This window comes from Chenopodium album, chromosome 16 (genome assembly GCF_948465745.1).
Source record: "Chenopodium album chromosome 16, dcCheAlbu1.1, whole genome shotgun sequence".
NCBI lineage: Eukaryota > Viridiplantae > Streptophyta > Magnoliopsida > Caryophyllales > Amaranthaceae > Chenopodium > Chenopodium album.
The window spans coordinates 9,275,264-9,298,135 of record NC_137849.1 but is presented as its reverse complement, the minus strand read 5'-3'; the positions used below and the strand labels follow the sequence as shown (position 1 = coordinate 9,298,135).

The following is a 22,872-nucleotide window of genomic DNA, read 5'->3' as shown; positions in this document are numbered from 1 at the left end:
TTTTATAACAATGTGTTCAAATTTGTATTTGTAAATGTTTATTTAATTATCTTATTTTGTTTATAGTGAATGTGTTTTAATTGTCACTAACATTTTAAAAAAAAAAATTTAATCTCCTATTACACAGGATAATGAAATGAAAAAGTAGAAGACGATGTTGTATATATTGAGAAAAAAAACATGTATCAAGGAAAGCACACAAATATCATAAGAGTAGAAGGGGTACAACTGTACAAAAAAGAGCATGATTTTATGTATCTTTTACTTGTACCCAATATATTAATCAAAAGATGATGTTCATTTTGTAACACACATGTACATTTTTGAAGTTTAAGATTTTTACTCTTTTTTTTTTTTTTTTTTTTTTTTTTTTTTTTTTTTTTTTGTTAAATTAAGCATATCTATATTTGAAAAGTTCTAAAAATATAAAAAATATCTTTTTTTTTTGAAAGATAAATAATATCTTTATTTGGATATAAAAAAATTGTAAGACAAATTATTAATATAAAAATGTCTAAAAATAAAAATAAAAAGTATAATAATAATTTGGATATAGCACATCATATTAAACAAGATTGAACATTTACCTATGTGATCTGAAAACGAAAAAGCTATAAGATGATGTCATTAGGAGAGAGAAGGGGGTGTGGGTAATGCTATCTAGTACTGGCATCCCTGACCCGACCCGATTCGATAATCCGACCCGAAGTTACTGAGAGAAACCAGAACCCGACTAGAACCGAATTCGAACAATTCGAATTAGATCCGATTTGACCCAATTATCATATTTTGTAATAATTTGAAATAGTATTCTATGACTTGAAACCGACATGCTGATCCGAATTAGGCAAATATTTGTAACGATCATGTAGAGACTCGACCCATTTAATTATTTGGACGGATCTGACCCATATATAGCTCATTGAATTGCTCTGTTAGTCTGTCATAGAGAGAGAAAAAAAAAAATAAAACAAAAACAAAACACGGATGAACATAGCCTGATAGCCCTGCCTTGCCTCCTCCTCCTCCATTGAAGCGCACTCAACATAGCACTTGACGTTCTCCATTACAAACTATCTGTTCTCAGCAGCTTCTGAGGTAAGTTGTTGTTTCTTTTAGTAATCATCATATCAATTTCACAATCTAGGGTTTAACTTAATTTAATTTAATTGTCAGTGCAGTAAGTGTAGGGTTCGAAAATCTTAACTTTAATACCAGCGATTATGTTGCTAGGAAAATTATGAGCCTAATTTGATAATTGAATCACATATCCCTTAAATTATGTGATTTTTATAGCCTAATTTGATAATTGAATCACATATCCCCAAAATTATGTGATTTTTCGAGCTTTGTTTGATAATTGAATCAAATTTGGTTGCTAATGTACTGCACAACCCTTTAATGTTAGGATTAAACTATGAAATTAGACCTCTTCTTCGGCCCAAGGGCGGCCGCCCCTCCCGGCTCAGGGATGGGCCTGTTTATTTGGTTGGTTCTGTGCAAAATTATACCCTATTTAGGCTCTAAGAAATGATGAGAAAAAAGTATTGTAATATGCAAGTCTAGAATAAAAATTGAATTTTTTTTTAAATTTCTACTCTCGAGTTTTACTAGCATTGATGGCAGCATCTGCTTGTATGGCTCCGCGAATAACTTTCCAAACTCATAAATTTTAAAGCTTTCTCATCATTTCTTATTTCTGAATCTATTCAAATCAAAGAATGTCTTGATTGATGATAAAAGACTTCGTGAATTTGTCTGTTTTGTGCGATTATTCTAAATTGTTGCCGGGTGACCTGTTTCAACTTCTCCATTTTTTGTTTGTTAGGAAAAAGGTTTTTGTTTTTTCCTTGTTGTAGTTGTAGTCTTTTACATTTTTTCGGTTTCTGGCTGTTGTGTCTTCTTTCAGTAATTCACTTGTTTCTTTGTCGCTTCATAATATATGTCACTTCATTGTTCGGCAGAATATTGACATGATCACAGAAGTAAAAGAATTACAGAGATTTAACTCTCAGGAGCTAAGTAAACTGTTAAAGGACTCGGAAAACTTCTCGCTTATCCACCTTACTGCAAATGGTTTATCTTTGCAGGTGAGTTGACTATCTTAATTCTAACATATTTATGTAAAGTGGATAGGAAAATAAGATCGTGGGGTTTGGTTGATTAAGAGTGAATAGAAAAAACAAGATGGGGTTTGCTCGATTAAAAGTGACTAAAAAAAATAGATTATAAGTGAAGAAAAGGTGGGGTTTTATTAATTACAAAAGTGACTAAAAATTAGAGGTGAAATGGAACTTTTATATAGGGAAAATATTATTAGGTGGAGAGAGACTTTTATTTGGGGATGGAGGGAGTAATATTTATAACCTCCCTTGGTTTTAAATTGTACTCGGACATGTTGAAGTTGCCCTCAAATTAAGGTGTGGTTCAATTCTTTTCATTTATTTCTATTGTATATTTTATAGCCTTTAAAAGAATTAAAGGTAGGACTACATCAAATGTACCATAATAAAGTATTGGTTTTGTCAAGTGACATACGTTACAAAACAATTATAGAAAGGTTACATGCCCTACTTTTTGGAAATGGAGGGGATTTTTCTTTCCTATTTTGATCGCTTTTGTGGATAAGGATATTTAAGGCAGTTGTTCTCAGATTGATATGGATAAACTCGTTCGAATCCTTCCTCCGCACCTTACTGCTGTGCTATTGTCCTCTCAAGGAGACGAAGCCTCGTTGAAATATTTATTATCTGGACTCCGGCTTCTATATTCTTTATGTGAAATAGCTACTCGACACTCTAAGCTTGAACAGGTCAGTAACATTTTGCCTATTAATACTTTCAATTGCTAATTAACCTACAATTTCGTCATCAGTTTGTGTCTAAAAGCCTTTATAAGTTCTGAATGCAGTTATTTAATATGCTTCAATTACTATGGCAAGATTATTTATGTCAATTAATTTCTCATTTTACTGTATTAATGTTTTGTCTTAATCCATGTTCTTTGATGATTAAAATTATTTATATATTTATTTGGAAGAAGTACTCCCTATGTTTCTTTAGTTTTTCACTATGCATGATTGCCAATGCACTTTTATTTATTTGCAACACAGCCTTGGGGAGCGACCAAATTAATCAAAATAATTTTTGCACGGGGTACCTGATCCTACCCTAATCCTAAAGTTAAAATTATTTTGAATAAATCGTTCATTTACTTTCACTAATCACCTCCTTAAATTGTGTGTCTAAAGGCTGTGTTGTAAGTAAAAAAAACAGAGGAAGCAGTGTTACAAGGTTCGCGGGATGTTGGCCCGAACCGCGACCTAGTTCGTTCGTATCGGAACGCGGTACAGACGCAACTTAGGTCGCTGGAGTCCGCGAACCGATTTCATAGCTTGGAAGCTGAACTTTTCTTCCGTAGATCTGTGTATGTAAGGATTTAGTTTTATATTTATGCGATTTTAGATTAAAAATTTGTTGATATATGAAGATTATGGTAGGGGATGGAAGGTTTTTATTTATTTTTTCACAGAGAAGATGGTCGAAGATGAGTGGTCTTTTTTTTTTTTTTTTTGATTTTTTTATCTACTATTTACTCTATTTTTCTGTAGTGTGGCGGCTTGGGTTTATTATTGTTGAATGGGCTTTGAGCCTTTGACCTACAACATTAATTTGGGCCTATTCTATTGGTTAATAATAATGTAATATTAATTATTTATTTCGTACCCAATCGTTCCGGATTCACAAAGAGTCACGATTCACAATTCACGTATCCGTTTCCGTACCACGTTTCTAATCGAACCCTGTACCTTGTAACTTTGGGAGGAAGCAGTGGCAGAGCTATCAGGGTACAAGGGGGGACAGCGAGGACAGCTGTCCCCCCAATTTAAAAAAATATTAGCTTATTAATATATTTGTGTGCAGTATTAAAACATAAGAACGAAGGTGGTTCAGTGGTTTAATTCTGGATTACAGAGCCTTATCCTTACCAATCAGCACCGGATCAATCCCCGTGGCTGTCATTTTCATTTTTTAGCCCTCGTTAAATTTTGAACAAAGACAAAGTAACTATAATTATTATTGAACTTGCTATTGTAGTCATCTTGGTTAGTGGAATGAGCTCTGGAGGACTAGTGCTCGATTCTTTTTGTAGCATTTCAGTTTTTATTTTTTATTTATTTATTTATTTTTTTTTTTATTAATGAGGAAGACAATATATATCCCTCCATTTTTTCTTAACAATTGTATCTATTTAAATGTTTTTAATTATAATTTTGCATGAACGAACGTCTCAAATTACGGTTGTAATAGAGAATTATGACAAGTGCATTTGATTATAATTAGCTATATTATCTTATGTTCGAAACCTTCAAAAGTTTTGAACCCGGGCAATAAGCAAATATTTCTTGAGAAAGAGTTGGTTAATGATCGATGTTTTTTTTTACTAGTTTTTTAGGATTTTTTTGGTTGTAAAAACTTTAATTATTTGTGTCATCGATTCATTCCCAAGATGTTTTTCAAATTATGCGATGTCTATTTGTCCCCCAGTTTAAAATTTCTAGCTCCGCCACTGGGAGGAAGTACTAGTAAAAGTTATTTTCTTTTTATAGCATTTATTGAGACGAATCAATAGGATCCCACTTGACTACTCCCTCCGTTTTTTTATCTTGCATTTTGCACAATTTCCAATAGAATATTGTAATTAAAATATCTCAAGCTACGTATTATAAAAATTAGTTTAATTACATATTTAGAAACAAAAATCGAGACTTATCTTACAAGATCCCGCATGATTATCTTTTGAAGAAAACTCATTAAAGTGCAAGATTCCATTTGCTTTGTATAGTAGCAAGATTTTATTTAGGACAAACATGAAATAGGGAGGGAGTATATCTATTCCTAAAAAATTAATATAGTCAAACTTGGCAAATATCCCAATATACCATTTTGACCTTAGATATATATAATTTAATACTCATAAAAAAGTTTACAATTTTGTAAAGTATACCAGTTTGAACTTAAAAAATATATGCTCGTAAAAAATATATATATATTACTTGCCATGTATATATATATATATATATTTTATGAGTAATATACTTACGGTAAAAATTACTTGCCATGTATACAAAAAAAAATTATAGAGTAGAAACTTTCTTTCTCTGTATTATAAACAAATTAAATCTTAATGTGTTTTGTACTTTGTTTAAAACTGTGCATCGCGCGGGAAGTAAACTAGTTTGACTCCTATTCCACATTAATTGCAACACTTTCCGTCTCATATTTATTGCAACACTTCTAAAAATGTAAACGACCCATTTTTTTTAATTTACCTTTTTCCTAATAATGGACCCACTAAAATGTGGGGAACCCAAGCCTAAATCAATAAATAAAAAAAAAAATCATCCACTTGCCTTCTCCCTCCTTTCACCAAAAAGTAAATATGGATGTTTGATTATGGATGTTTTCCCCAAACAATATTAAATAATAGATCATTAAAGTTCATATGTACAACCATTTAGTTTTTTTTTTTCCTCCTTGCAACACTTCTCTTTTCATGCTTTCCAATGCATTATTTCAATCACTAATATTTTTAATTAATAACATGTAAAAATATAAAAAATTGATATGATGGAAGTATAAATTCAGGCAAATATAAAACGGCTCCCACATGATTATAAGTTTTCCTTAACAATTGAAAATAAGTCAAGTTTACTACCTCTGTTTCTTTTTATTTGCAACAAATGAATTTTTATGTCTCACATAAAATACCCCTTTGTTGCAAATAAAAAGAAACAGAGGTATTATTTAACTTTAGTAGGGAATTAGTGTCACCTATCTTGTGACACTTTCTTGCCTTTAGAGATGCTATATCCTATATTGCTATGTGCTCTGAGCTTATATTTACCTTTTGACGCGGATATAATTTTGATGATTTTAGGTGATGAAAGCTTAAATTTTTGAGGGTTATACTTCCTCCATTCCTTTAAATATTGTAATATTTACCTTTTTAGGAAGTTTTAGTGTTTTACAAATACTGCCTTTAGGTAAACAAATATTTCCTTTCACACTATAAATACCCAATATATCCCTAGTTTTTTTATACTTCTAGCTTATCACTTGTACTTCCCCACTACCTAAAATCTTGTGCACTTCCCCTATGTTCCAATATTAAAGGAGTGAGATTTGAGGGGCTCTCTTCCTAATAGCAATAAGAAGATGATCACAAGCCACAACAATTGATGATTGGTTAAGCTAACTTGATAGAAAAACTCATTAATTCAATAACAATTCAAAACTGATCTTTATTAGTGTAGACATCAGCCTTTATATAGGCATTATAGCCATGCCTATAAGAGCCCTGATGCACATAGGGAAGACTAAACAAATCAGCAAACCAAGGTAAGATTACTTGCCTAAGACTTGGTCAACACGCCTAGCATAAAGCTGTAGATGAAATCTAACTCCAAGTAGAATCCTAATCCTACAAGGATTCTAGTTACAAATATAACTCTGAAAGTAAAAGAAGTGCTAAAGTGCTTAAACCACAAAACACCTATACCAAGTAGGATATTTAAACTGTTCAAACCAAATTTGACACAAACACTAATTAAACTAGGATATGAAGCCTCCCATTAGAAGTAGGAATCAACTTGGAACTATCCAGCAACCTTTGGTGCCCATGTAACCCCAAGTCTGCCACCTTTTAGCTTGTTTGACCTCCAAGAGATATACAAGAAGGAAAAAACCATGTATGCAACACGTCACCTTTGATTCACATTTCACAATGATTAAAGAGAAAGGAAAGGAACTATCAAGAATTTAATGGCTTTTTGGGAATGCTGGTTCTGCTAGGTGGTTAGCTGGCATTTGGCGACATGACTTTTCTTTTGCTTTCACCCCACCTTGTGTTATTGGATCTCAAGTAATCAGATTTTAAATGAAAGGGAGATGTCTGAGCCATCATGGTTTTCCGTAAACAGGAGAAAAATAGATGAAGAAAGTGAAACAAACATTTAATAGGGAAAGCATAATGCTGTCTTGTTTTTCCCTTGCTATGTCATCTCTAACATTCCAGCACAATGTTGCCTTGTTTGATTTTGGGTACTATCTCTGCAGTTGCAGTATAGAATATCAATTCCACATCTGTGCTGATCTAGATTTTACTTTAAAGCTAATATAAAGTTAATCCTCTTTACCAAGAATATTACCCATTAAGTTTTTTGTTTATATCTGACCCTTACGTTAAAACTTAAAATTTTAAAACACTTCTTTCATTTTAATGAGTTTTGGAGGGAAATTAAGCCGGTTTAGATTTTTTCAGTATGTTATTCATACTAAAACATTGAGTTGGTAAAACCTCTGTGTGTAAACATGGTAATAATTTCTCTATTTTCGCCCTGTGACCTTGATTGCCTACTGTTTTCTGCATTTCCAGTAAAAGCTTATATTTGGACCTTTAATATTCTCTATTTCCTGTATCTGTTTTGAGTTGTGGTCAAGTCGTACTGTAGCTTCTCTATGAGTGGCTTACAAGCATTTAAATATGGCTTTGTTTTCATCTTTATGTGTATTAACCGTTCTTTTATTCTACAGATCTTGCTCGACGATCTGAAAGTGTCAGAACAGCTACTTGATTTGGTGTTCTATTTACTCATTTTCTGCTGTAAACAGGTTCTCTACCTTCATTGACTCTATTAATTATGCTCTTGTAAATTCTACATCATGGCCAAAATGCTGCAAGGAATCTCTTAATTGTTCCATCTTATTTTTTCCATATTCTCATTTTGGATTATGTTCCTAATAAGACTTGTGGTCTATGTTCTGCTGATGTTATTAACAGCAATAAAATATGTAATGTATGTAATGAAAAAGAACTAAAGTAAACTAGAAAGAAAATCTAAGTCAGTGCATTCCAACCTCCTGCCTTCTTGTCGCTTCTAGCAATAGTTGTTTCTTTGTGGTAGGGCCAAAGGTTAATTATAAGCCAGTGGCAACTCCCACTGACCTATATTTAGCAAAAGCCTTCTCTTTCTCCCTCTCCTCCTTTCAGGCATTATCTTTAATCAATCTCTCTACCCCCCAGCCATGCTTATCAATTGCTTAGAACTTCATAAAGCAACTGCCATGGGCTTGGTGACTTGGGTTTGTTAAATGGAAGAGGAGGAACATGGAAGATCTAATCAATGTTTCAAATTTGCAAGTTTGGGTGGGTAATTTGAACTGTAAGTAGACAACTCAAAGTGATGTTTCTATAAGTCTTTGAAAAGTTTTTATGGTCACTTTTGTAGGATAGCGGGAGTATGCATACCTGTTCCCATACTACCTCTGGAGTAAAATCATGTACTGTACTACCATGTAAAACTGATACTCCCTCCTCAAAGCTCCATAAACCGCATATTTGAATGCTAGAGGCAACGGATTCAAAGACAAAAAAAATTAGCGGCTGCTTCTGACACATGGTTGGTTAGGGACATAGGTGTGTTGTGCCATGGATCTATGTTAGTCAGTCATCAATTTATGATATATCCCCACCTTGTTGGTCCCTGGTTAATTGTATCTCTCTTGTTCATCAATTTCCAATTTGGTCAGCTATTGATTCTTTAATTACTGTTGATGTTGTGGAATAAAGAAGAGGAGGAAGCTATAAGGAGTAGATGTGATGAGGAAACAGGAGAGGAAGATGGTATGATGGTTGCGGATGCTGCAATTGTTTTGGTGTTGGCAATTATGGAGTGATTGGTTATGAAAGTTTCACCATATGGGGTATCAGGTATACGGGGTGTCGTTTTAATTTAGAACAGCATATTTGAAAATGAAATTAAAAAATGCCGCAGCTGACTGAAATTCTAAAATGTTTTGCAAGCTAGATAAAATTTGGAAAAGCTTGTTCTCCATATATCTTGATACTAATTTGACCACCTTAAATTTTTAGTTAGCTTAAATGATTGCAAACACAGCAGAAGTGAACATTCATGATTTCTTTTACTATATACTTAATTTTTTTTGAAACATACTATATACTTAATTAATTCTTTAACCTAGTGGCCTCGATTAACTTATGCATTCGGTGAGGATAAGCGATTTATATTCTTATCCTCGTTCCATGAATTGGAATGAAATGTTTCATATTAACATCCGGACTTAAGCCAAAGGGACATTATTGTTGGGAACTAAGGTTGTCAGTGTTGTAGCATCTACAAGTCAACATAGTTCTCTACAGACATGTCATATGCATGCCTGGACATTAAATGTAAAATATACCTCCATGTACAAACTTTAGACCTAGGACACCTTGTGAATGATGCAAAACAAAAGGGTAGTATAAGACTGTAGGCACTATTGCCAAAATAAACCCATCACTGATCAGGTACTTAAATAAATCCTTCCATGGCTCCATCCTAAAAGAAATCTCAAATTTATGAAAATCTACTTCTTCCATTTCTCTCTCACCCATTCAAGTATCCAATTTTCGACTTTGAGTCATTGCTGCCCCCGTGATCTCCTTCTCCTAAGTATATATTATTTTCTTACTAACCCACTATGCCATTGATGTGTTTTCTCTCTGCCAAAAGTTGCCTGGTCCATTGAGTCTTAGATTTGGTCATTTGATTTTAAATTTCAACTGTCAAGGGCTCTGTTTTGGAGCTTTGATGGTGAATTCCACTGCCTAGATTCCTAGAACTATGGTGGTACTATCTTTGAACTTTATGCTCTATCCATTGTTTAGATTATGGGCCTAATAGCTTTGTGTTACAGAAGGCAGATTAATAAGTGGTACTATCTTTGAACTATATGTTCATAAATATTGAACTATGTTCTCTGGACCAGGATGCACATCAAGGTCCTAATAACATTATGTAATTTTCGGGTTGTAGTGGTGGCTGGCATCAGTTGGTAATTGTGCCAGGTGGGGCCTGTTCCCTTTGTTTTTTTTACATATTTTGGAATCATCTGTCTTTCAAAGTGGCTGCTGATGTTGCTAGGTGGATTCAAGATAATGCAAGATTTGATGGTTGTGAATTTGTGATAGGGTAGTGGCGTTAGTTCTGGTGTGGCAGAGTTGGTGTTTCTAGGAATAGAGTTGGTGATGGAGATTATTAGTGATATTGGGGTGGCCTCTCCTCCTACACCACTTCGGATCCACTTTCTGTTATTTAGTACTTTTTTTTTTTTTGAATAGCAAAAATATTTCATTAATTAAAAGTCATATGACATCTACAATAGAGATTCGACGTTAACAAATACATAAGATATTGAATCAAATAAAATTTTCCTTCATAAAAACTACGATCGTCGAGTAGATCTTGCACTGTGGAGCATCTCTCGCTTATATCGCTGAAAAATACAGCCTTGTTGGAGAGACAATCTAACGATCGTTTGTAGTCGTCAGAATGTTTTCCTTCCTTCTGATTCATCTGTCTGTATTCGAAAATTTGATAACTTTTTCACCAACGAAATAATTTCACGACAATCCATTAGATCTAATATCATGGATTCAAAACTAAGAAATTTCTCCCCCGAAAAGCGGAGATAAACCTTGTCTTTCGAAGGAGGTCGAAAAACCCTTGTTTTTCGAAGGAGATCGGAAACCCTTTCTTTCGAGGGAGAAAAGTTCCTCTTAAAAGGAGGAAGTATTATTATAAACCTAAAAAATACTTTAAAGAAACAAGAATTGGGGCTTTCCTACGGTTAAAACCGATGGAAGCCCCTTCAAAATTCAACAATGGAGGCTAGAGTTTTGAAGAGAGGAAGGAGGAGAGAAATTGAAACAAACTCAAGATAACTAATCTTGTTATTTAGTACTTATTGATTGGCTTATAGTGCCTAATTTCCTATTAATCAATCGGTGCAATGTTTCATAACCACAGGGGTGCTGACTGAAATGTTAAATAACGTATAGTTGTTAACTAGGAAGCAATTTTGATTGTCTGTATTTATTTATTTATTATAATATTTGATTATGTAACTGATATTTAAAATTGAATTTTTTCTTGCATGATCTAGGGATACAGTTTTTCTGGTGGTATGCCGCTTATATACTCGGCGCTTGTAGCTTGCAGTATGTATCTAATCACTGCTTGCATTTCATCACAATGGAGTGAACTCATTTATGTTCTCCAGGCACATCCTAAGGTATAATATTGTACTCCGTCAATTTGTTGTTGTTAATCAAGGTAAAGCTGGTAATTTATCCCAGTTGTTATAACTTTTATGTGTTCCTCCTGGCATCGGTTCTGAACTAGTGGTTTACCGTTTTGACATTTAGAATGGCTGAACAAGTCTTTCTTTGGCAGGTTGACATATTTATAGATGCAGCCTTTGGAGCTGTCCGCATGAATATCAACTGCCTTCAGATAAAGCTGTCAGCAGAGGAAAATGAGTTTCACTCAAATTCTAGTCTAGGCGCTGAAAAGGCAGTCAACTTTTGTTGGCAGCAGTGTGAGGCTTCTTTGCAGTTTGTCCAGTCGTTATGCCAAAATAAGTCTTTTCGAGAACGCCTTCTCAGGAATAAGGTTTCCACTGTTTCTATAATTTTGTAAAAACATTTGTTATGCATTATATTATTTTGTTCTCTTCCAATCATGCTTGGTGGCTGGCTTTTAAGATGGAGAAGTAGACTGTTGACAATCAGATCGACATCTAACAAGTACCATCTCACATGTATATTTGGCAGTCTACACGAACAAGGAGCTTTCCATTTGCGTAACAATTTGTTTTCATTTTAAAGTAGTTTGTTTGTTTGTTTTTTTTTTTTTTTTTTTTTTTTTTTTTTTTTTTTTTTTTCCCCTTACAATAGACATTCTCCTTTTTGTACTTAGTGTGCTGGGCCTGCTGGCCTCTTTATGATGACTGAAGTAGTCAGACTAGTCACATGACCCTTCCCCTTTCCTCAGATTATCGTACCCCAGAAAAAAAATTCAAAATTTGAAAAAGAAATTAAGAGTGTGCCTCATGTATGAAAGATTGAAAGGTGTGTGCCTTCACGGATCCAGGTTTTGCTCCTCGGTGTGCCTTGCGCCATTTGAAACTAAGACATTAGAGACTCTAAGATCTTGAAGTAGTTTAAGGCCTTGATTTGGGCTACTTGTTTCAACAAGCTCAACATTGATGACAAGCTGTAGATTTGGAAACTAAAGGTGTGTGCTCTGCGTCATTAGGATAGCCTATTTATCATCTTATGTTTATCTTTGAGGCTTGGGGTTTTCACGGGATAGATTGTTTAAGATGAGGGGAATCTGCAGGTTTATTTACTTCCTATCATGTGCCATGGGTAGGTCATCTATTGGACATCTGTGTGATTCTCTATTCATTTGATTTGATGGTTGCCGAGGCATGTCCAAACATTTAAAATGTAAATGACTAAGTGCTAGTTGGGATCTGTGCTATAGCGTTGTGAGTCTTGCATCTCTTTAATGTCACATTGGGTGCTTTCCTGGGTTGTTATATTTTGCAAAGAAAGCATGATTAGTAGGCTCATTTTTTCCAGTGCTCTTCTCTAGTGTACTTTTTGGTCAAGGTATCCTGGGAGCTTTGACCGTGATGAAATTTTATGTTATGACATTTAAATATGTAAGGGAGGTAAGAGGGAGCCATGGTTGCTGGATCAGACATCAGTTTATTAAAATAATGAATGTAAAAAAAAAAAAAAAAAAAAACAAAAAAACTTGTACATTAGTGGCATTTGTAATCCTTATGATATGTGTTTGAAGTGATCTTGCAGATATGTATTATTATTACTTTTAGTTCACCATGATTCAATTTTTCTTACAAAGTTTTGTATTGTGTATCAATGTAGGAGTTGTGTGGGAAGGGAGGAATCCTTCGTCTTGTTCAAGCCACCTTGAAATTGAATGTATCACCATTTCTCAAGGAGCCTCTTGCAGTGATAGCTGCTGTTTCTAGGCTAAAAGCTCGAGTTCTATCAATTGTAAGTCCAAAAGTGTAGATTTTCTCCAAGTGATCCTATAGAATTGGACTTATTATTGCACTTTAGTTAGTTCAGTATCTGTGGTTTGGCTGAGAATGGTAACCAGTGAACTTCAGAATTGCAATTGCTAAGAGGGCTACTAATTTGACTTAAGAATTGGCTTTTTGCAGCTGTTGCATCTTTGTGAATCAGAAAGTGTGTCTTTTCTGGATGAGGTTGCCAGCATTCCAGAAAGCCTGGAGCTTGCAAAGTGTGTTGCTGTAGAGGTAAGTGTTAATAGAGCAATTCTGTATTCTATAAGTTCTTATGGGAGGAAAAGCATATATTTTTCATATATTCACTCTCTTTTAAAAGATGGTCATCATATAGGTATCGCCATCAGCGCTTTCTTTCACAAACTATAAAAAAAAACTTAATAAAAAAAATAAGAGAATGTTTATTGGTGAAATGGTTTACTAGTGTAATCAATCACCTCCCTTTCCCTGAGAACATTGTCCTACTATTTATTTAGGAATCTTTCCTTCTTATTTAATAGAAAGATGTCCAAAATGATATATATTGATATACTGCATCTTTTACTTTCTGTAAGCAATGTTATGTGGCCCATTTTTCAGTAATTATAGTAAATTTTTCTTGTACTTAACAGAATTTGAGTATCACCTTCTTCTCCTTCGCTGTATATTATGGATTTTTAACTTAGGAATTTAGGATTCAAATTGGTCACTAAATTGATAATAATCTAAAGTGATACAAAAGCACAATACTGGTGAAATTATGAGAATATCTGTTATTTTACTTGCCTATGAGTTGAGATTGTTGTAATTTTAAGATTCTTACTTGAGTTTGGGCTTCATTGACAGATATTTACTTCGACTATAGTTTTTTATATTGTCATTTTTATTTCTGATTCAGATCTTGAGTTGAACTTCTCATTCAAGTATTTTTGAAGGAATTTGCATTACTCACATATGCCTTTTAGAACCAAGGGTCTTCTAGGTAATTCACTAATGATCCATGCATTACTCACATCTAGGTTATTACATTACTGAAGACCATGCTCAGCAGAGATCTTAAACTGCTGGTGAATCACTCGGGTAAAACATACCCAAGGGGGCTTTTGCAGCTCAATGCATTGCGCCTGACAGATATCTTCTCTGATGATTCAAATTTTCGTTCCTACATTACAACATATTTCGTAAGCTCTCCTGCAATGCCTTATGGTTTTATTAATTATTTAATAGTGTACTTATCACATGGTTTCCCCTCTACCCTTGGTCATCAGTTTCAGTTGACTTGGCATGTCAGTACACAGTTATTTGCAGAATATAGGGGCCAAATTTGCCATATAACATGTTTCAAATATACTATACTTTTATGTTTATTGTCTTATAACACTTTGTATTTGTATATTCCATTTGATGCTTATTTTTCTTTATTCGTGTCATGCATATCATTTGTTTATTTAAAAAATAAAAATAAATTGCCATACTTATTGCACAGGCTTTCCATTTTTGTCCAGGCTGAAGTGCTGGCAGCGATCTTGTCAATTCCTTACCAACAGTTTTTGGTTGGTTGGTGCTCATCTGACTTACCTCTAAAGGAAGAAGATGCTTCACTGGAATACGAGCCTTTTATTATGGCTGGATGGATTTTGGACTCATCTTCAACACTAGATACGATAAATGCAAAAACATATGAATCCAACTTTATTCCAACCAACAATGCTCAAGCATCTTATGCCCATCAACGAACTTCTCTATTGGTTAAAGTGATTTCCAATCTTCATTGTTTTGTGCCTAAGATTTGCAAAGGTTAATTTCTTAAATTTTTTTTTTCATGTGCATCAAGCATTCATCTGAAAATGCATCAACTTACTATTATTTGTAATTAACAATCTAGCTTTCACCCTAAATTACAGAGCAGGAGAGGAATTTATTTCTTCACAAGTTTCTTGAACGTCTGAAGATGGATTGGCACGATCCAGAGGCTGGATTTGAATTCAACTCTGCACCTGAAAAAGCTGCTACTATATGCAAGAATCTTCGTAACTATAACTCCCTGACCACCTCTTTCAGATTTTGATATAAAAACTTCTGCGTAATTTATGAGTTCCTGGTACAATTTGTGTAGGTTCATTATTGGGTCATGCGGAATCCTTGATCCCCACTTTTCTTAACGAGGAGGATGTACAGCTATTAAGGTAATTTGGCGTCTTACGTGCAATGTGCTCTTTAAGCTTGTATGATTTCTGTTTATAATATTTTTATTTCAATAAAATTGTAAATTGTAAATTGCTCAAGTCAAACTTGATTGTAACTTATACAGAGTACTACATAATCATACATGTATTGGTTTAATGTTTTTTTTTTCTTTTTCTTTTCATATTAGTTTTACAAGGCTGGAATGAGTATAATAATCATATGAGGCTAGTATATTTACATGCATTTGTATTCTATTATTTTTATATTCTAAACTATTCACAATATGAAAAGTTAAAATATTTATTTATTTATTTATTTTTTTAATAATGTTATTTTATTTGGTATTATTTTGAATGAAATTAGACTTGTTACACTTAATTGATTTAAATGAATCATAAATAGATCTTGTTTAAAAGTGCTTTATAAAATGAATTTAGATGATGTAAAAGTTACAAATTTACTAGTATATAATTTGTATTGAAAAAATAAATTATTTTATGCATGTGAAAATTTTAAATTTTATCGAAATTAAATGTCAAAATAAACATATTCATCTTGAAAAAATGTATCTGTAGGCAGAGGACTTAGCTGCTAAGTCCATTTATAGTTTATTTCCTCATATGGGATTAGATGGAAAATTCTGTATATGAATGCTAAAGCAAATCAACTATGTACCTACTTTTATTTGGTGGTTAATTTTCAGTGCTTACTGCTAGGGGAAATTAACTTGAAATGTATAAATATATAGGCAAATTTGTCAAAAAAAAACCTTTTAAATGCACCATTTTGCGAAAAAACCTTTTAAAAGCTTTTTGGCAAAAGAAAACCCGAGATCAATTTTTTTTTGTTGAAGACAACATGTGCCTCTAATTCACTTCATTAAGCTCTAATTCAATCCTAATAACCCTCTAACTCTCACTTAGTCATTTAATAATTAAATTAATTTATAAACAAAACTAAAAACTTAAACCACCATCCCTACCACCACTCCACCAGCCAGCCACCCCCTCTCCCTTTCCCTTTCCCCCTCCCATGGAAGCAGCCCCCTCCCCCCAACCGAGCCGCCCTGAACTGTCGGCCGACCTTTCTCCCTTTCCCCCTTACCAAACCCCCGCTGCAACCCTCCCCCTTCCCTAAATCCTAACCCCAACCATTCACCTAACACCGATGATTTCTTCTTCAACTAGAGGATCAACTAATGAGACAGCGATGAGAGCATCAATATCAAGTGGCGGAGGATCCTCGGACAGATCGGCAACGTGGCGGTGAGTGCGAGAAAGAGGGGGAGAGAGAGTGAGTCAAGGAGAACAAGGAAGAGGGAGAAGAAGCGTGAGGCAACCTGTGCTTGGTGTTAGGGTTTAGGGAGGGTAAGCAGGAAAGGTAGGAGGGTCGGGTGGCTGTCGAGGTGGGTCGCCGGGAGTTAGGGGTTCAAGGTGGCGGCTCGGTTGGGGGAAGAGGAGGGCTGCTGCCATAGGAGTAAAAGGAGGGAGTGGCTGGCTGGTGGTGGGGGTGGTGGTTTTGTTTTTTTTTTTTTTTTTTTAATTTTTTTATTTATAAATTAAGTTAATTAATAAATGGTTAAGTGAGAATTAGAGGATAATTAGAAAAAATTAGAGCTTTATTAAGTGAATTATAGGCATTAGGTTGTTTTCAACAAAAAAAATTTAACAATCGGGTTTCCTTTTGCTAAAATGTTAAAATTGGGTTTCCTTTTGCCAAAAAGCTTTTAAAAGGTTTTTTTTTTTTTTTTTTTTTTTTTTTTTCGCAAAATGTTGCATTTAAATGGATTTTTTTTTTTTTTTTTTTTTTTTTTTTTTTTTTTTTTTTTTTTTTTTTACAAATTTGCCAAATATATATTACCTCCATTTCACAATATATGCCTCATTTTTTATTACATGCTACCCAATTGAGTGGACAACATGGTGAAATTTGACACATTCCTTATGTGATTAGAAGAGGGAGTGTGTACAACAAAGTTACAAATGTGGTAAATTCACCCCAAAAAAATCATTGAAGGAAATAATGCATAAATTGTGAAACATCCCAAGTTGCACGTATTTTAAAACAGCGGTAGCTTAAAAAAAAAAAAAAAAAAATTGAACCGTCAAGTTCGCTGAATGAAGTAAAGTCTGAGGCATCCCAAGTATTTGCTCCTTGTGCTTCTATTTTCTTAATCAATGCTCCTAATCTACTTCCAAACAAATTTTCAACAAGGAATATCTATGTTAATTCTTCCTCATGCGCTGTTTTGGCTATCTTTAGTCAAATATGCCAATGTGGAGATGAATTCTAGCGCAAAGTGAAGAGTCATAAACCATGAAGACATTTTGTTAAATAAATTATAAATTCCTTTTTTTTTTTTTTTTTTTTTTTGGTTTCTGTTGCAGGCTTTTTTTCACCCAATTGCAGTCACTTATTGGCCCGGTTGAATATGAAGTCAATAGAGGACTGGTAAATGTGTATCTTTGACATGAAGTGGAACTGTTTGCAAACTTGACCTACCTATCTTTGGCTGCATAATTCTTGACAACTGTTATTATTGTCGCTAGGAGCTTCAAAGTTCAAGGGGCTGTACCGCTTCTCTTCAAGAAAATGTTGATTTTGATCATAAGACCAGACACTCTAACCTGAGAGAAGGTATGTCAGAAAATTCAGCTTTTCCAGGAGTGGACAATTCTTGCATTAACGTTGAGGCTACTGCTGAAGCTGATGGTGCAATGCATGATCAGAAGACATGTGAAGGTAAATCTATTAAAGCTTTAGCTGAGTGTATAGTCGAGACTGAAAAGGAGATTCATAATGAAGAGACAAGTGGATCAGATTCAAGTACTACAAGAGGACAGAACCCCAATGATAAAGTTGGTGATGGTGAATATACTAAGCCAAATGAACATTTCCATAGAAGTGTAGTTGGAGGTGTTCAACAAGATGAAAGGGTTGAAAGTGTATATGGTGGAGAAAAGCAAGTAAGGAAACGTAAGAGACATATAATGAACGATAAACAAATATCGTTAATTGAAAGAGGGCTGCTGGATGAGCCTGATATCCATAAGAACTTGGCTTCCTTACAATCATGGGCTGACAGATTAAGTTTACATGTAAGAAAATTTCAGCTTGTTTTTACTAATTATTTGATGTTATAATGCGTTGATAGATGGTTTTTACATGTGATTCTTATCTATGGTCCTTGCAGGGTTCAGAAGTCACATGTTCACAGTTAAAAAATTGGTGAGACAACTTTCCCTTTCCAGGTGTATATACATTATCAACTACATTCTTTGTTTTTGTTGCTTATTGAGAATTAGAGATGTCTGTTTTCTCTTCAATTTTTTTGTCCTGTGTTGTTCAGCTAGTTTATTAAGATGCTGCCCCTCCTTACCTAGCCTGTTTCCACTCTTAATATTATGTGCTTGCTTAAATGCTGCTTAGGATATGTTTAGTTCACTCTATTTTTGCTTATCTGATCTGTTTTGATCCGAACTAAAAAAGTAATATATAATGTGTGCTATGTATCCATATCTATGTTAAGAGAGCAATGCTTTTCCATTAATGTCTAAGCTTTGCATTTCTTGGTTACCAAAGTTGTAATTTCCGTGAGAGAAGTCGAGGTTTGCATAGATATACTATATGCAGAATACTTTTGATTATCTACTTCATTTTAGACTTTGAAAGTGCTTCTAAGCCCATCAATACCTTCTTATGGACTTCTTCAGTCAGTAAAAACAAAGAAAAAGAAAGAAAAAAAGAGACATAAACAAGAAATTGTGATTGATGAGTTTGTGATTTTTCTACTCAAACAAATCAAGAAATTCAATCACATTCTACTTCCTCCGCATTGTTTTAAGTGTTACAATTTTACCGGGCACGTAGTTTTAGGCAATTTAATTAACTTAAATAAAATAAGAGTTAAGTTGGGTAGTTCAAGTATTAAAAAAATGTAAAACAAATATAGTGGGGTTAATAGTTTATTAAAAATTAATGAATGTGAGCAGAAAAATAATAATAATAAAAAAAAAAAAGTAAAAATGGGTTTGGGTGGGGACCATGAGAGGAGAGATTTAATATTAAAGTGTAGCTTTTTCCAAAAAAAGGAAATGTAACACGCAAAAAAATAAGGTTGTATTTGGTATGTGTAATACTTAAAATAACACGGAGGGAGTATGTAAGATTAAGTGATTAACCACACAAATATTCAACCTTAAAGTCAAATAAATTGAATAGTTAGAAGAAAAAATGGGTAAGGATTTTCGTGTAGAAAATTAAGCAATTATGTTGGTTACAACATTATATATAATTCCTCTATTTCTTAATACTTGCAGCACTTCTCTTTTCACGCTTGCTAATGTATTATTTCAATCGCTTATATCTTTAATTACCAATATGTAAAAATTATAAACATTTGATATTAAAATAGTATAAATTGAGACGAATCTAATAAGATCCCACGTGACTACATTTTTTCTTAGCTATAAATCACCAATGCTAGTCAAAGTGAAGCAAATAAGTAGTGTAAAAGTCAAATTGTTGCAAGTATAAAAAAATGGAGGAAGTTTGTGAGAATAACCCTTATGGTAAGTCGTGGGCCATTAGGTCGCATAGATGTGACGGCTACGATATGAAGCTTCATTAAGGGTATCTTTGTAAAATTAGGTTCGAAGTTCTATAAAATTATGAAAAATGCCATTAATGAATCTCTTGATATTGTAGCCGACGATGTGGTTTACACCGTGGGAAGTTCTCACTGAAGGGTGGTTTTGATATACTCCCTCCATTTTGGAAAGCTCGATTCACTTTGCATCCGTGTGGTCTTTGATGTGCGTCTTTGACCATTTATATCTTCGGATACATATAAGTGAAATTTATTTTGGTGGTGCTTCTTGTAATCAGGTTGAACAACAGGAGAGCAAAGCTTGCACGAGCAGCCAAGGATGGTCACCCATTATCTGAGGAGAATGCTATAACTGACACACAAGTTGGGCCCCTTGTGCAGACAACTTCGGATTCTCCTGAGAGTCGTATGGAGGATCTGCCAGCTTCTGCTGCTGCCAATGACCACAGTCAAGTACCGACAGTTCTGAGAACCAGTTCAGGGATAAGTATTAACCCAAGTCTTGAGGCTGCCCACCCTGAAAGTTCAAGCAGATTAAGCGTCGAAAATGAAGGTCTGGCAACAGATACAAGTTGTGTAAACTTTTTGGCAGGTCAAGCTGTTGTACTTACCGATACACTAGGGAAAGAAATTGCTAAAGGAACTGTATATCAGGTAGAAGGTGAATGGCATGGCTGCAATCTGTCAGATACTAGAACTTGTGTTGTAGATATTACAGAACTTAGGTCTGAGAGGATTGTAAGGCTTCCCCATCCATCTATTGAAGCTGGAGCCACATTTGAACAAGCGGAAGTAAAGATTGGGACCATGAGAGTGCTATGGGATTCTGGTCGGATGCTCAAGCCATAGAGACTAGGGAGTGTCATATATGTTGTCTCGTTTAGAAAGGGGAGATGTCTAGGAGGTTGTTTAAGTAGAGGTAGCTGGTAATGCTGATCCAAGACAAAGCAGAGCCACAAAGTTGGCAGAAACAAACTAACAGGATTAGGTGGGTGCTCTTTTTTAAAAGTTGAGCGCCATTTCTTGTATAGCATCTTTTATTGGAAAGTTGTGCTCTTAACAATGTCATTTGTAAATGACTAATGTCTAATGATATCCGAGATTAATTGTTATGTATGCTTCAGAGTTCTGAGCATGTTGTACAGCTCCATCTTATACCTGTGACCAATAGCATTTTTGCAATTAATTCGGAGTTTAAGAGTATTTGAATTAAATCGCATACAATGTTTTAGGTAAGATAATCCCATGAATTGTCATTGTCCCAACTTTTACTTTTTTGTGTCAACTAAACAAGTCTAAAATGAAATTCATGGGAATTTTGAATGTCCATAAGAAATTAAGTCAACCAAACAACATCTAATTTTTACGTCTTTTATCTCCCTAACCTAACTTACAGAATTACGTCATCTTCAATTACTGTCTTTGTAATATATGCTCGTAAATTTTATCAATGCAATACAATTCAACCTTAAATTACAAGCCTATACAAAATTTAAACTAAACACCATCTTACAATGGTCAGTGGCCGTCTGTTAATGTGGGCTATGCGGTTGAATGCAGATGTTGGTGTAAGTCAATAGTTTGTGTAGGTGTGGCAATTGGTCATTGGTGTGAATCTTAGATAGATAGATTCAAGAGAAACGAATGTCGAATGGTGGATGGATGATCAAAGTCAATCCAAGAACTAGATTTTCATTTATCAGTGTAGTTATACTAAAATGAAAAAGAAAACACCACAAAAATGGGTCGGGTTGGATTTGACCTATAAATTTACGGGTTAAATCGGATCTTGGGTCAATTTGTTCAAAAACCACAAAGAACGGGTCAGTCGGGTTTTTGGGTTGGGTTAAAAATTAACACGTCTGCCTAAAATTCTTAACAAAATACAAAAATGGGTCGGGTTGGATTTGACCTATAAATTTACGGGTTAAATCGGATTTTGGGTCAATTTGTTCAAAAACCACAAAGAACGGGTCAGTCGGGTTTTTGGGTTGGGTTAAAAATTAACACGTCTACCTAAAATTCTTAACAAAATACACCAGGATAAATGAAAGAATGGAAGCTTTGACCCCTAAAATACCGAGAGCCGTTATATACACTTGGGTGTACTATACACCCATGATTATTTTGTTTTGATGATTGTTTTTTATTTAATCATCAAATGAAAAGCAAATACTAACCTTGGGTTAGTTGGGTGTATAGTACACCCAGGTTATAACAAATTCTACTAAACTACTAGTAGGTGTCATTTTTTTTTTTTTTTTTGACGGCACTAGTAGGTGTCATTACCAAGGTTGGATTGCACAATTTTGATACAGGTTTAATTTGAAGGTATTGCCGTATTGGTGTTGTTCGGTTTGGATTGTTGTATATCATTGTTGTTCTTGAGAGTGTATTCGTTTAAGGTGTTTAATGGTATCATTTGTTTGACAAATTATTGCAGCAGCATTTCAATGTAACAGAAATTTCTTGACTATTGGCTATTATACTGTTATAGTGTTTCGAACCACATTTTATTTTAACAAATACGACGAAATTATATTAATGCATCATTATTTTATTACAAAAGATAGCTTCTGTTTCGTAAACAAAATGTGAAGCTATGAGCCTATAATTAGAATACTACAGCAAGCTTGAAGATAAGCACAAAATGTGAAAATTGACTAGAAATTAAAAATAGTGTTTCGAACCACATACTCAGCATCTTTCAAACATTTTAATCAAAGCAGCTCCGTAAAAAATATAATAGCTAAATAAGAGGACTTTGCCAAAGAGACCTCTTTGCATAAGCGGTTTTTTTTTTGTGTGGCCAGCCAGCAAGCTGACACTAGGCCTCGCAATCCAAATCCGACCCGATTGACTCGACCCGCGACCTAAAAGTTGATCCGTAATCATTGACCCAAAATTGACCCGAATCCAAAGTAACCCGACCCGACCCGAAATGGTGTTGACCCGAACGTGACCTGATGCTCGAAATGATCAGACCCGAATGACTCGACCAGAAATTGACCCAAAACCCGAAGTTATCCCGACCCGAAGTGAACCGACTCAATTTCAACCTGAATTGATTGACTCGAAGTGACCCGACCCAAAGTGACCCGATTCCTGAAGTGAATAGGGTGAAATAACGGT

General features: G+C 34.3%; 1 protein-coding gene across 3 annotated transcripts; it reads left to right on the top strand.

Annotated features, from left to right (window-relative positions):
• Positions 1-939: 939 nt before the first annotated feature.
• Positions 940-20,856, top strand: LOC145586213 (nodulin homeobox-like). Of its 3 annotated transcripts, XM_081642991.1 has the most exons (17): positions 940-1,098; positions 1,965-2,090; positions 2,654-2,812; positions 7,596-7,673; positions 11,007-11,135; positions 11,297-11,515; positions 12,799-12,930; positions 13,101-13,196; positions 13,964-14,125; positions 14,450-14,741; positions 14,849-14,974; positions 15,061-15,130; positions 17,519-17,582; positions 17,681-17,873; positions 17,952-18,229; positions 18,325-18,359; positions 20,019-20,856. In XM_081642991.1, exons 2-17 carry the CDS (start codon positions 1,974-1,976, stop codon positions 20,587-20,589), a joined length of 2,721 nt encoding a protein of 906 aa, XP_081499117.1. In that variant the 5' UTR covers positions 940-1,098; positions 1,965-1,973; the 3' UTR covers positions 20,590-20,856. The 3 variants fall into 3 exon arrangements, with proteins under 3 accessions (XP_081499117.1, XP_081499116.1, XP_081499115.1); XM_081642990.1 differs by having other exon boundaries at positions 14,849-14,962; positions 17,681-18,229; XM_081642989.1 differs by having other exon boundaries at positions 17,681-18,229.
• The last annotated feature ends 2,016 nt before the right edge of the window (positions 20,857-22,872 follow it).